The sequence below is a fragment of the Nelumbo nucifera genome, chromosome 6 (assembly GCF_055504915.1).
Source record: "Nelumbo nucifera cultivar China Antique chromosome 6, China Antique-T2T, whole genome shotgun sequence".
Taxonomy (NCBI): domain Eukaryota; kingdom Viridiplantae; phylum Streptophyta; class Magnoliopsida; order Proteales; family Nelumbonaceae; genus Nelumbo; species Nelumbo nucifera.
The window spans coordinates 2,992,051-3,005,090 of record NC_142654.1 but is presented as its reverse complement, the minus strand read 5'-3'; the positions used below and the strand labels follow the sequence as shown (position 1 = coordinate 3,005,090).

Sequence of the window (13,040 nt, the reverse complement as noted above, 5' to 3'; positions counted from 1 at the left end):
TATCTTATTATATGACAAAGCCAGTCATTTATTTACAAAAGGGGTGACTTTTTTTAACCCATACAAAGCAAAAGCCACGAGAACACTCTGAAAGTATGGCATCTAGTCACAAATCGGGAATATCTACTATACAATGTTAAATTTTTTGGGAGATGTTTCTGATGCATGGCTGGTTCTTTTCTTTCAGGAGATCCCCATCTCAGTTGCAGGCTTACATAGATCAAGCGTTGCATGGACGCTCAATGGAACTTCCCTCCCAAACCATTTTCATACTTTTTCATTCATTTGCCTTCGGTTCTTCTTCAGAACATTCCTGATTTCCTGTCGTTATCCCTATTCGGTACAATTTTAACGTAGAGATCATCCCAGAGAAGGCTTACTCAGCCTTATCTTATCATCAAAATAAAATAAAAAAAAAAACTCAGCCTCTATCCTATATTCATTCCTATGGTATAGATGTTGCCTTTTAAAAGGTTAACTTCCCCACCCTCTTTGTTGGTAAGTTTTCCGCCTGAGTTCGTAAAAGAAAATTTTTGACCTCTTAAGCCAATAAAGATCCAAATCCCAGAGGGGGCATAAATGAAGTTTACGGTAAAATTGAGTTATCATAGCATACGAGCACTCGGTATGACCGATAGGAGGGCCGGTTAAGAGAAGGAATCAACAAAACCATGCGCATAAAGCGAAGGACCTCCCACACTACGCCTCTGTAGAAGCTGAATACTTATTAAGTATTGACGTTTTCATGGCTTTCATACTGTATACCATTCTAGACTAGACCAGCACATGCAACTCATTTGACAGTTAATACAACAAAAGGATCAACATCAATAATAACATAGGAATAAAGAACTTCACCCCAAACTACACCTCTGTAGAAGCTAGTAGCTGTCTTGAAGGACTCAGTAATAACAATTTCTCTACAAAAATATCATATCTGTAGAAGTTGACTGAAATTCAACCTATTTGATACAACATGTGGACCAAAATATCATATCTGATAGACCCATTTTCCATCTACCCCTACAGAAACACGACTAGATAACCTGAGATGTACTCTTCAGTTTTAATCATTGTCAATCTTGAGATAAGACGGCATATAGCATGCAGGAAAAAGTTGCATGACATTACCCTATGCAAATAAATTATACCTTTTAGCCACTCATATTCTTCTACACCAATCAGAATGCTAGCAATTGCAGACCTCATTAACCGGCGTACTCAAGTCTTCAATGGTGCCTTCTTTTCTCTGTCAGATATTCGTGCTGGGGCTGTTGAATGGGACTTGAACCGACCTCTCCCCCCTTCTTCCTTCTCCTGAAGGATATAAACATTAGCTTTCTTAGTGAGCATAGACATGAATAGGAAATGCCAATCAACAGAACAATAGTTGGATTTCTCCAATAAATAGTTCAAAACTTGCTAGCCTGAAGGAATAACTCTCCTTGTTCCAAGCAAGGCTTCATTCAATATATTGAATGGCATATCTATAATTATCTCATCTTCACTACCCCATTTGATTTGTACACGCTATTACATCACAACTTTTTCCCAGCAATGGTTAGACTACGAATCTAAGATACACTACGGGTTCAGAAGTACAACTTCTGAAGCCTCCCAATCAATAGCAAGTTGATTAGCAGTTTCCAGTCTACACCATGACAGCTTCGTTGGGATTCCAAAAAAAAAAAAAGACTCATGCCCCCTTTATTTGATATTCATTCGTGGGCTAAGAATCAAAAGTCCCAGCTTCCTGGGAGGCCCAAACTATACGTCTTTTTTTGGGCTTTCATTAAATGGAGTCGAATTAAGGTATGTATTACCACACCTACTTTTTCCATCCTTTCCAATGAAGCATCATGTGGAAATTTTAAAATCTCTAGGAACCTAAGCAAGGTGCCCTCATTCCACTTTAATTGTGTTATGGAAGAACAGGCAGTTGAAGGGGGGTTCATTCAGGGCTTTAAAGCATGTGACAATATGGAGCAAGTTCCTATACTTCAATTTGCAGATGATACTATATATTTCCGTGATGGTTCAGCTGACCAACCTGGGTTACAATCTAAGGTGGTTTGAAGCTGTGTCAGGCCCGTAGCTGTCAAGGAAATAAGGCCCTCATGGAGGGTCACCTTGCTTTATCACCAAGATACTTTTTACACAATGCTCTTGGATACTTCTATATTCTTAACTTTTTTGAGATGATAATAATAAAATAGATATTATTAAACTAATTCAGTTTAAGTTAAAATACTAGTTTCTTTTATTATTTTTCTCATTTGTTAGGGTTCAATCAACATGTATACTTGAACCCTCGAAGGACTCAAAACTTATCCAATCAACACATTATCATCATTGTCTTCTTCTTCTTTCACCCTCTCTTTTCTTTTCTTCTTTTCCTAAGACAGAAATAGAAGCACAGCCCCTCTATTTTCTGAATTTCCTCTTCTTTCTTCCATTTTTCCATGAATATGTTGAATTTCTGTGTTTCAAATAAAGCTTATACATTTATGAAGATTATAAACAATTAATAGCAAAAGATGGTTGCTTCTTGCTATAGAACCTAGGGAATTACCCTAGGATTCATGGTTTTATTCAAAAAAATCCCATCATGTAGGCAACTAGGCGATAATTAATAGTGAACGATGGGTTTTTTATTCAATAAAAAAAACCACCACCCACCTAGCCTCACCTCAACACTTTGAAAACTATGCCTCTAGGGTCCATTGCCTTACTTTGACAATTAAGAAATACAAAGATACCTTAACATGTGTAGTAATGAGTTCACATGTGATGGTCACAACACTTTCTTTTGATCCTCTAATAAAGTGTGACATGCCATAAACCAAATCACTCAGTGAGTACCACTGAATGACTACTTACCTGGGTGATTCGATTTCAATGTGTTGACATGGTCACAGCACTTGTGACCCTTTAATAAAGCATAGACATGCTATTAATCAAACGAAAAACCAAACTATCAAATGAGTGCATCCTACTGTTTCTACCCCAGATGACACACTAACAACTCGTTAACATATGAAAAACTAGAGATTGTAGAGTGTATGACCTTACTATGAAAATTTAGAAATATAGAGTGGTTATTTCAAATGACTACAACATTTTCATGCAACCCCACAATAAAACACAAACATGCCATCAATCAAATGAAAAAACAAATCACCCAGCGAGTGCATGCCTGGATGATTTGGTTCCGATGAGTTTACATGGTCACAACACTTTCTTGCAACCCTACAATAAAACACGAAAATCATAACAATCAAATCACCTGATGAGTGCATGCCTTTTCCCACCTCAAATGATACAAAGACAACCTGCTAACATATGAAAAAATAGAGATTACTTCAAAACTAGAACTGGTAACTCAAAATTTTGCCCGATCAACACATATTGATTATTTTCTTCTTATTCTTCCTTTTTCATCCTTTTCTTTTCTTCCTTCCCTAGGCCGAAAATAGAGGCTCAACCCATATTTCTTTTTACATTTCTCCAGAATTTTACCTAATGGCCATCTCCAATCTTAAATCTTACTCTCTTTATAAAAGGGTCGTATGCTTTCCTTATACCCCTCCAAATGGAGCACCACCCACAAGACTGATTTGACACCCCGGGCTCCCAACCCACAGGGTTCTGCCCATATTTGGCAGTTATTACCCTTTTCCATAGGCCTCCTTGGCTCTCACCAAACCTCCAAAACCACTTTCCCAAAAGGGTTGTGTTAACATCCTTCACTCTCCGAACACCCAATCCCCCTTTAAGTTAAGATTTACATACCTTTTTCCAACTTACCAAGTTGTATTTCTTCTCATATCTCCACCCTCCCCATAAAAAATCTCTCATTTTCTTTTCTAATGCATTTGCTACTCCAGTTGGAATTGGATATAAAGATAGCAAATAAATAGTTAGAGAAGACAATACACTCTTCAATAAAGTAACTTTTCCTCCAAAAGAAAGGTATTTGGCTTTCCAAGAGGTCAGCCTCTTATAAAATCTCTCCACAATGGGTTCCCACACTGATTTGGAGTTGCATTTTGTGGCTAGTAGCATCCCTAGATATTTCAAAGGCAGGCTTCCTGATCTACACCCCCACTCGTCTGACCAACTTTTTAAGTTTTGTACCTCCCCCACCATGACCAGCTCGCTTTTGTGCAGATTTATGTGTAAACACGACACAACCTCAAACCACCAAAGAACAGCCATTGCATAGTTAAGCTGCTCGAGAGAAGTATCACAAAATAAAAGTGTATCATCAGCATACTGCAGCACGGAAAACTCTACCCTTTCATCTCCCACTACAAAGCATTCTATAAAACCTCCTGAGGTGGCCCTTTTCATCAATCCCTACCCTTTCATCTCCCACTACAAAGCCTTTTATAAAACCTCCAGAGGTGGCCCTTTTCATCAATCTACTCAAAGCTTCTGTCACACAAATAAAAAAAGGGGGGAAGTGGATCTCCTTGCCTCAGTCCCCTTGTGCTCTTAAAACGTCCACAAGAAGCACCATTCACCAAGACAGAGAAAGATTATAAACAATTAATAGTGAAAGATTGTTACTTGCCATGGAACCTAGGGAATTGTCCTAGGATTCATGGTTTTATTCAAAAAAAAAGGCCATTGCCTTGGCTACTAGGCAATAAGGTACCCCATCACCTATTCTCACCTTGATGCCTTGAAAGGCATGCCTCTAGGGTCTTGTGGCCCTCTAATAAAGCATAACATGCTATCAACCAAATCATCCAATGAGTGCTTGCCTAGGTGATTTGGTTTCAATATGTTCACATGGCCAAAATACATACTTGTGGCCCTCTAATAAAACACAGCCATGCTATAAATCAAACGAAAAACCAAATTATCCAATGAGAGCATCTTCTTATTGTTATCCCAAATGACACACTAACAACCCACTATCATATGAAAAAATAGAGATTGCCTCTAGGGTCTACTACCTTACTATGACAATTTAGAAATACTAAGGCAACCTAACATTTTGAACAATGAGTTCACACGGCCAGAACACTTTCATGTGACCCTCCAATGAAACACAAGCATGCTATCAATGCATGCTATCAATCAAATAAAAAACCAAATCACTAAATGAGTGCATGATTGGGTGGTTTGGTTTCAATGAGTTCATATGGTCACAACACTTTCTTGCATCCTACAGTAAAAGACAGACATGCTAACAATCAAATGAAAAGCCAAATCACCCAACAAGTGCATGCTTTTTCTTATCCCAAATAATACAAAAATGACCCACTAACATGAAAAAATAGAGGCTACTTCTAAGGTCTACTACCTTACTATGACAATCAAGAAGTGCCAAGGTAGCCTAACGTGTGTTATAATGTGTCCACATGGACACAGTACTTTCTTGTGGCCTTCCAATAAAACACTAACATGCCATCAATCAAAAGAAACACCAAATCACCTTAGTGATTGCATGCCTAGGTGATTTGATTTCGATGAGTTTACATGGTTACAACAATTTCTTGTGAGCCTCCAATAAGTCACAAACATGCTAATAATCAAATTTAAAACCAAATCACCTTATGAGTGCATGCCTAGGTAATTTGGTTTCTATTAGTACACATGGTAACAACACCTTTTTGCAATCCTCCAATAAAACACAAGCATTCTATCAATCAAATGAAGGACAAAAATACCTAATGAGTGCATGCTTGTTGTTGCTACCCCAAGTAATACATGAACTACCTGCTACCGTATGATATGGACACTACCTACCTTACTAGGAATATCAACAAATATGAAGGTAGCCTAACATGTTGAGGGATGAGTTCACATAATGATTAACACTTCCTTGTAGCTTCTAAAAAACCTTAACATGCTATAAGTAAAAGGATAAACCAAATCACTCAGTGAATGCATACTTGGGTGATTTGGTTTTCATGAGTTCACATAGTTAAAACAATTTCTTATGACCATCCAATAAAACACAAATGTGTTGCTATCAATCAAATGAAAAACCAAATAACTTGGCAAGGGCATGTCTTCTATTGCTACACCAAATGATGTAACAACAATCCACCATAATATAAAATAAAGACTACCTCTAGGATATACTACATAACTATGACAATCAGATAATACCAAAGTAGATTAACATGTAGAGTGATGCCTAGACAATAAGGAGCTCATGGAGGGTCGCCTCATTTAATTAGAACATTATTAGCTGTTGTTCAAAGAAGAAAAAAGAGGATATTCGATCTATTTTCTTTCTTTCTCTTGAATTTCTCAAACAGTTTGAGTGATTTTTCTGTAAAAATCACTAGAACAGATCTGCTAGACCTGTTCTCCTGCATTAGACCCTGGTCCTGCTTTGTCCCCCATGGGTTGTGCAGTTTGGAGTGATATTCAAAAAGTCCTTACTGATTTTCAAAAAGGAATGATGTATAAGTTGAGAAAATGGCAACATGATCAGAGATGGTGTGGAGATTTCACTCTACAAGAAATATTCCCTTCACCTTTTTTATCAAACCCAAGATAAAGATGCTGTGGTAACTGATAAAGAGTGCTACTGTGAAGTATGAACAGGCAATGATGAGATGATCTAGAGTTTTTCCTTTAGAAGGAAACTAAAAGTTTGGAAATCAATCCAATATCTGGGCTGCTAAATCTGATTCAAAGCAAAAAAAAAAAAAAAAAAACTAATACCAAGGTGGATGATGAAAAGAATTTGGTCATGGGAAAATTTAGGCAAGTTGAGTTCAGTCTTTTTATAACAAATTGACTGTCCAGAAGGAAAATGTTTTTTCCCTTGGGCTAGAATGGACTGCATCCCATCAAAAATAGCTTTCCTAGCATGGACTGCATCTCTTGAAAGGTGCCTGGTAAGAAGAGGGAGCCTATGAATAGTGCTTTATATTCTCTATGCAATGACATCCCAGAATCCCCAAACAATCTATTCATCAATTGCAAATTCACATAGGAAATGACAATGTCTTGTTTTGGAGCACAATTTTTTGAAAAAGGTATAGAAATCAGCACATTCTTTGGGGCAAATACACTGAAATAGAGGAAATATATAGAAATATCAAAGGAATATTTTATTCTTGGTTAGGTGTACAGAGGAACTAAGTCTCCAACTTAGTTCTTTTTTGGAAGTTGGGCCTTTCTTTGGATTGCTCTTCATATGTTTCTTTTTGTATATTCCCAATGTACAACAGTCTCTCAATGTACATTGGATGATGTATTTCCTTATTACCATATTAATATAATACAATATAATATAATGTAATGTAATACTTTACCTTCTTCAAAAAGAAAAATATCACCTGGGAAAAACCCAATAAACAGTGTGAGTATAGGATAGACATGGATTGAAGAAGTAAATGCATGACCAATCCAAAGGATCCCCTATCTGATGGACAGATTGGATTGGTTCCATATCTATCAATGTGGCAGAAATAGGGTATAAGTGTTGCAAAATTAGGTTAAAACAATTTGATCCAAAGTTAACAAGAAAAAGGAAAAACAAGGAAATCAACTGACAAAAACTAGTCCATGTACCTTTTTCTTTACAATCTGAATGACATCCTCATCATGGAGAGAATGAGCAAGACCACAATGTTGTGGGTAGTGCCTTGCACTTGTTCCCCATACCAGCGCATATTTTAAATCCTTCACCAGACTCCTGTGTATGTGATTACACATGGCTTCTATCGTGCAACCACCTCTATCCTAAAACCAGACACCACAGAAAACCAATACCAACAGAAGTAAAGACTCCAAGATGAAATGCTTACCTACCAAATCATAAATACTTAAAAGGACATGACAGGAACCTACCGCAGAAAGAACTGCAGGATCAGTGAAATCAGGTTGCTGCCCCTGAGGCTTTGTATAAACTCTTACAAGCCCCATTTCTTCCCACATTTTTGCAAGAAGTCTGTCTAAATTCAACTGTTAACAGATCAAACAATCGTTTTAATGATACTTAGCTGAAGCACATAGAAAATGGAAAATCCCATCTAGATATGCCAGAAATTTTGAGTTTGAACACCAGAAGAAGATTCATCCCCATCTTGATTAGCACCCCCAAAAGTGATTTGTGTAAGCAAGTAGCAAAGTTACCGGAAACTTCATACAATGGAGTCAACTTGACTCCATAATCACCTTTAGTAATTACCCAAGTCATGCATCAAAACCAAGTTTTAATTCCTTTTGTCTTCGTACACAACTTAAAAGAGAAAAAAAGGTGTAGAACCTGCCTTCAGATTGCAGCTAATGACAACAGAATTTAGCTGACGGGCTAGTCTGTCCACATCGTCAATACCAATAACATCAATTTTGTTGTAGACATATATGCACTTCATATATTTGCGATTGCCCTCAATAACATCTATGAGATCATCCACTGTGGCATCCTCACGAAATAATACCTATAAGAGAATTTATCAGCATATAACTCACTTTATAGTACAAAGAATGAAAAATTGGATTCAAATTATAACATCCAGGATATTGCCAAATTAAATGGAGCAGGTTCAGAATGCCCTTTCATATAGGGATTCCATTTGCTATATCTTCAATATTACGTTTTTATCTTCAAAAGTTCATTTTACCCACAAGACACTTCATAAAAGAAAGACTTATTAAACCTGTGAAAGGGTTTCACATAGCTGTCCCACTGTACTAGTCTACAGCAGTAGCACTATGTCATTTGTTTTCTTTCTTTTTCTTTTTTCTTTCTTTCTTTTTTCCTTTTTTTTTGTATAGTCTTTTATTGATTGTGATAGATTTTTGTTGTCTTTCTATTTTCTTCTTACTTGTCCAAAAGTAAATTCTCGTAATTTTATATATAAGCCTCTCTAAATTAGTTCAATCTTTGGGGATGGAGGTTGATAAATTCTAGACATCCATTTAGCCTTGTTTTCTTTGTTCTTGGTCTGAACTTGGAACCCTAAAGTAGTTTTGATCCACTTATGGTGATATGGTATCGGAACAAGGTTAAAAAGAATTACGGATAGCTTTACTTATGTTTTTGGGTGTCTACTAATTAAATCTGGAGTTTCCTGATGGAGAATCTGTGATATGCATATCCGATAGAAAGGTGAAATTGAAGTTTGCGACAAAGTATTGAAAAAAGTGATTAATATCATGTTTCGTTTGATAGAAAATAAGATAGAAACAAAAAGTTGAGGGGAAGATCTTGAGGATTTTTGTGAAATTCCTTAAGAACTTACCCTTGTCTTTCTGTTTCTCTTTTATTTTCTAGAAAATCAAACATAGCCTAAAGATTAGGTTCTTTGGTTGACTTTTTTTTTAATTGGTAAAGTTCCTTGGTTGATTTCTATGTAATTTTTTTTATAAATGAGAATAGTTTTATAAATTCAAATAATAACAATACAGTCAGCCTTGGAGGAGGCACGAGGTGTTACCACCCCCCTAGGACTGAACCATAACCACTGAACATACACCAGCCTGAAGCATAATTATAAATTGGCCCAAAACAGATCTCCCCTTGACACCCCTTGCTTGGCCAGAGAATCAGCCATTACATTTGCTGATCTGCTGGCACACTGAAACCTGACTGACATGTTTCTTGTCAGCCATTTAACTTTCTTTAACAGATCCCTGTAGCCCCAACAAGCTGTTTCTGGACTTGTCAACCAGCCCACTACTACCTTGGAATCCCCTTCTACTATCAAATTATTCACTCCAAGATGACAATATCTTTTTTTAAACGTTCAGAGAAATTTTAATTCTGTATAATTATCCAAAAAAAAATTTTGTATTGGCCATTTCTAGGTTGTTACAAAGGGCCATTGCCCAATGTTGGTCCCAGGGGTATTGGGAAGGGTGAACTGGATATAGACCTAAGCTTTGACATTATCTTGCACAAAGTGGCCATTCTCAGGCTCAAACTTGCATTGTCATACCAACTGAGTGGTGGCCAGTTGGTATGTTAGCTGGGTAGTCCCAGCGGATATGCGGATTCGAGTCCTGCTATTACCACCTACGGTTGAGAGTTACTTGCATTGTCATGCTTTTCAGCCAGAGATTTTACCAATTCCAGATTGTTGCAATTGTTAAAAATTGTTGAGGCCAGATTTCAATCTGGACCACTGATCTCTTTCAATGTTGGGACATCTATCTTGGTTCCTGAAAACTGAACCACCCAATACTGTTTTCATCACAGAAAAGTTTGATTTGAGATCTAGGTTAGTACTAGAATGTGCTACTTTAGCCAACACATCTATTTGGGATGCCAAAGAGTCCTGTTTTCAATTAGTTTTCTGTAGCAGCACTTTGGAAGTTTGATTAAAATCCCATTTAAGTTCTGGCCTTCTGGGTGGCTGACAATAAAGCACCAAGGGACTCGTGCATTTTGACAAAGAAAACCCTAAGTTCTAGGTTAAATTTTAAAAACACCAAAACCCTTAATAAATAAGATTAAATTTGATACCAAACCATGATAGATCCTTGTATTTAAAAAGACAAATCACTTTAAACCTATTAATTTCAATATTTCGAAGATAATAATACAATATAAATAGTATATAATAGAGAAATTGCATGTTGAAAAACTATTAGCAACTAAAATGGTTATAATTTCCTACTAATAAAATATTAGAGATACAGATAAGGGAGGGAGAGGGAGAGAGAGAGAGAGAATAAATGGGGGAAGGGGAGACTAAGGGACGATAACAAAAAGGACAATGTCAACCCAGGTTACTTGACAAGTTACCACAGATCAGATTGGGTAAACTTAAATGAGGTCCAGATTGGTTCGCTGAGTATAAGTACAATGGTAAAGTCTTAATAGATTCCCATGTGGATGATCAGTTCTCCTAGTCAAATCAGAGCTATGTTCCTTCTTTGAACATTCATTCCTCTGGAGGCCTAGGTGATAGAAATCAACCCAAGGCCAAAAAAAGATGCAGGTTTATAGTCAGGTACCCAACTAAAACACAAGTTTCAGGTTGGTAGTTATGGGACAACATGAGTTGTTTTGCTCTGAGATGGGATTTTGAAGGATTCCTGGACCACAGAGACTTGTTAATGTTGAGCAATAATCAAAGCAGCTCTGGTTATATTTATTGACTCTTTAAAAGGTATTAATCTATTCTTACTAATCATAGGTCAGGTAATAGAAAACATTGGAAAATATACTCTTTCTTTTCGCAAGTTACTTCTAGTAATCTTAGTTTCTTTCTAATCTGTAAAGATCAAAGGCAATACTGTAAATGCATGGTGAATCGTCCCCTCTTATTTCTATGAAGAGGATAAACTGTTACACCAAATTAACGTTATGATTCTTGTCTTCTTCAAAAATACTATCTTGCTTGCTAAAAATTAATATCATACAGTGGTAGCAGCTCCATCAAGGCCTTCAGTTGAAAATTGATGACCTAAAAGACACCTAGGCTGAAGCACTTTAACACTCATTTCTCTTTACCTCTCCTTTAGATAAGACCACACCATTAGGTCAACTACGGATTCGCAGTTAGACTACCTAAAATGATTTTAGCACCATGTTTCATATAGTTGACTGGGCTTTCCTGTGTGACAGCACCTTTGGCTCCACCTCACCCCTTCAATAACTTACTAATCCATCTCAAATGCTGCTCGACTTCATCTTTTTTATGGGTAGCCCACCATAAATAGTTGGGTTTAAGGCAAGTTAAGTATATTCTTATAAGCCATTTTATTAAATTTCAGGCACTTACAAATGTAGCAGAATTCAAATATAGGAGGATACCTCTGCATTGTGAATCTTGTACTCATGTAGAATTTGATAGCAAAGCTTCTCATCTACATGTGTCAGAGGAACTGTGCTGTTAAAAGAAATGCCCCCAGTCTTTTTCTTTTTGAAGTATATCTGCACATGGGAAAAGAAAAATATAAAAGTTAACAGAATTCTCAAGATCCTTACAACCTACAAAGTGATATAATATTTCACATACAGATATCTCTGCTTGGTGTCCAGGAGATTGAACTTGAACCAAAAATTAATTACCAAAATGCCAAGTTTTATCTGTCAAAAATCTAGTAAAAACTCAACAAATGTTGTGTTGAGTGAACTGGAGAAAACCAGTTACTCCCTATTCAACTCCCATATATGATCCAACAGTAGATGGAAAACTAATAGGAACCAAGTGCATCAGGCAAATTGTCTAGAAAACCACCTCCTTAGGTCAAAGAAAATCTGAAGCCCAAACAAAGCCCTCTCCCCCCAAGAAAAATCTTTCCATAAGCTTATTCTTATGGAAGGAGTACACTGACAGATGTATCTTCAAATAGTTTTATACTTTCCCTAGACACATGGGTTAAAAACTGGATAACCAGTGATGGTTAATGGGTGCTCATATGCAGATGCCTGCAAAAAATGTTAAAAAGATATCTGCAAGAATATACAAGTATAAATACAGATAAATAAAGATATGGATATAAATATATATCACCACCACAGAGATGAGATTGCATACGCAAAGGTATAAAATCAGATAAATGAGAACGCTGAAAGCCATGAACATCCCTTATTTTTTATAATTTACAGTCATAAACATCCTTGAAAGAATAGTCTTACTTGAGGAGGCTTCTTGTTCAAACGTAGGCCCACAGCTTCCAGCTCTCTTGTCAATATTTGACGATGACCCTCACTCTGACACATTTTTCAATCAGTATTTATAAGGAATGAAAAAGAAGAAAATACCCAAAGCTTGAAATACTAACACAAAATAAAAGGTCCAAAAATATACTCTCAAGCAACAGCCAACTCTTACACCATCTAAGTTGCTGGGAATAATTGCAAAAAAGGCTAAAGACAAGGATTTGGATTTTGGTTGACATGTAGTGTTACTTGAAATTAAAGAATTTTGAATCATAAAACTCATAAAATTCGGTTGAACTTTGAGAAGTTCAAATCTTCAAAATCTAACTGCTACACTTGCAGTAAAAAAATAATAATAAAAGTTAAGTTTTTTTTTTTATAAGTTCTGGTTAAACATGGAGAATTCACCAATTTTCAATCTCTTCAATGATGCCCTCATTAGAAATCA

General features: G+C 36.5%; 1 protein-coding gene across 3 annotated transcripts in view; it reads right to left on the bottom strand.

Annotated features, from left to right (window-relative positions):
• Positions 1-790: 790 nt before the first annotated feature.
• The window catches only part of LOC104609349 (P-loop containing nucleoside triphosphate hydrolases superfamily protein), a 32,253-nt gene continuing 20,003 nt past the window's right edge, over positions 791-13,040 (bottom strand). Inside the window, exons 7-14 of one of the 3 annotated variants that reach the window (XR_016077309.1) lie at positions 12,569-12,643; positions 11,741-11,860; positions 8,247-8,417; positions 7,825-7,938; positions 7,546-7,716; positions 7,287-7,310; positions 1,152-1,317; positions 791-1,023 (exon numbers count right to left, since the gene is read on the bottom strand). Coding sequence is in view for 2 of the 3 variants with exons in the window: in XM_088889624.1 (XP_088745750.1) it covers positions 1,222-1,317; positions 7,287-7,310; positions 7,546-7,716; positions 7,825-7,938; positions 8,247-8,417; positions 11,741-11,860; positions 12,569-12,643 (771 nt within the window). In the remaining variant the exon portion in view is untranslated. Of the gene's footprint in view, positions 1,318-7,286; positions 7,311-7,545; positions 7,717-7,824; positions 7,939-8,246; positions 8,418-11,740; positions 11,861-12,568; positions 12,644-13,040 lie in introns of all 3 variants that reach the window. The other 2 variants (XM_088889624.1, XM_010275640.3) reach the window with 2 other exon arrangements.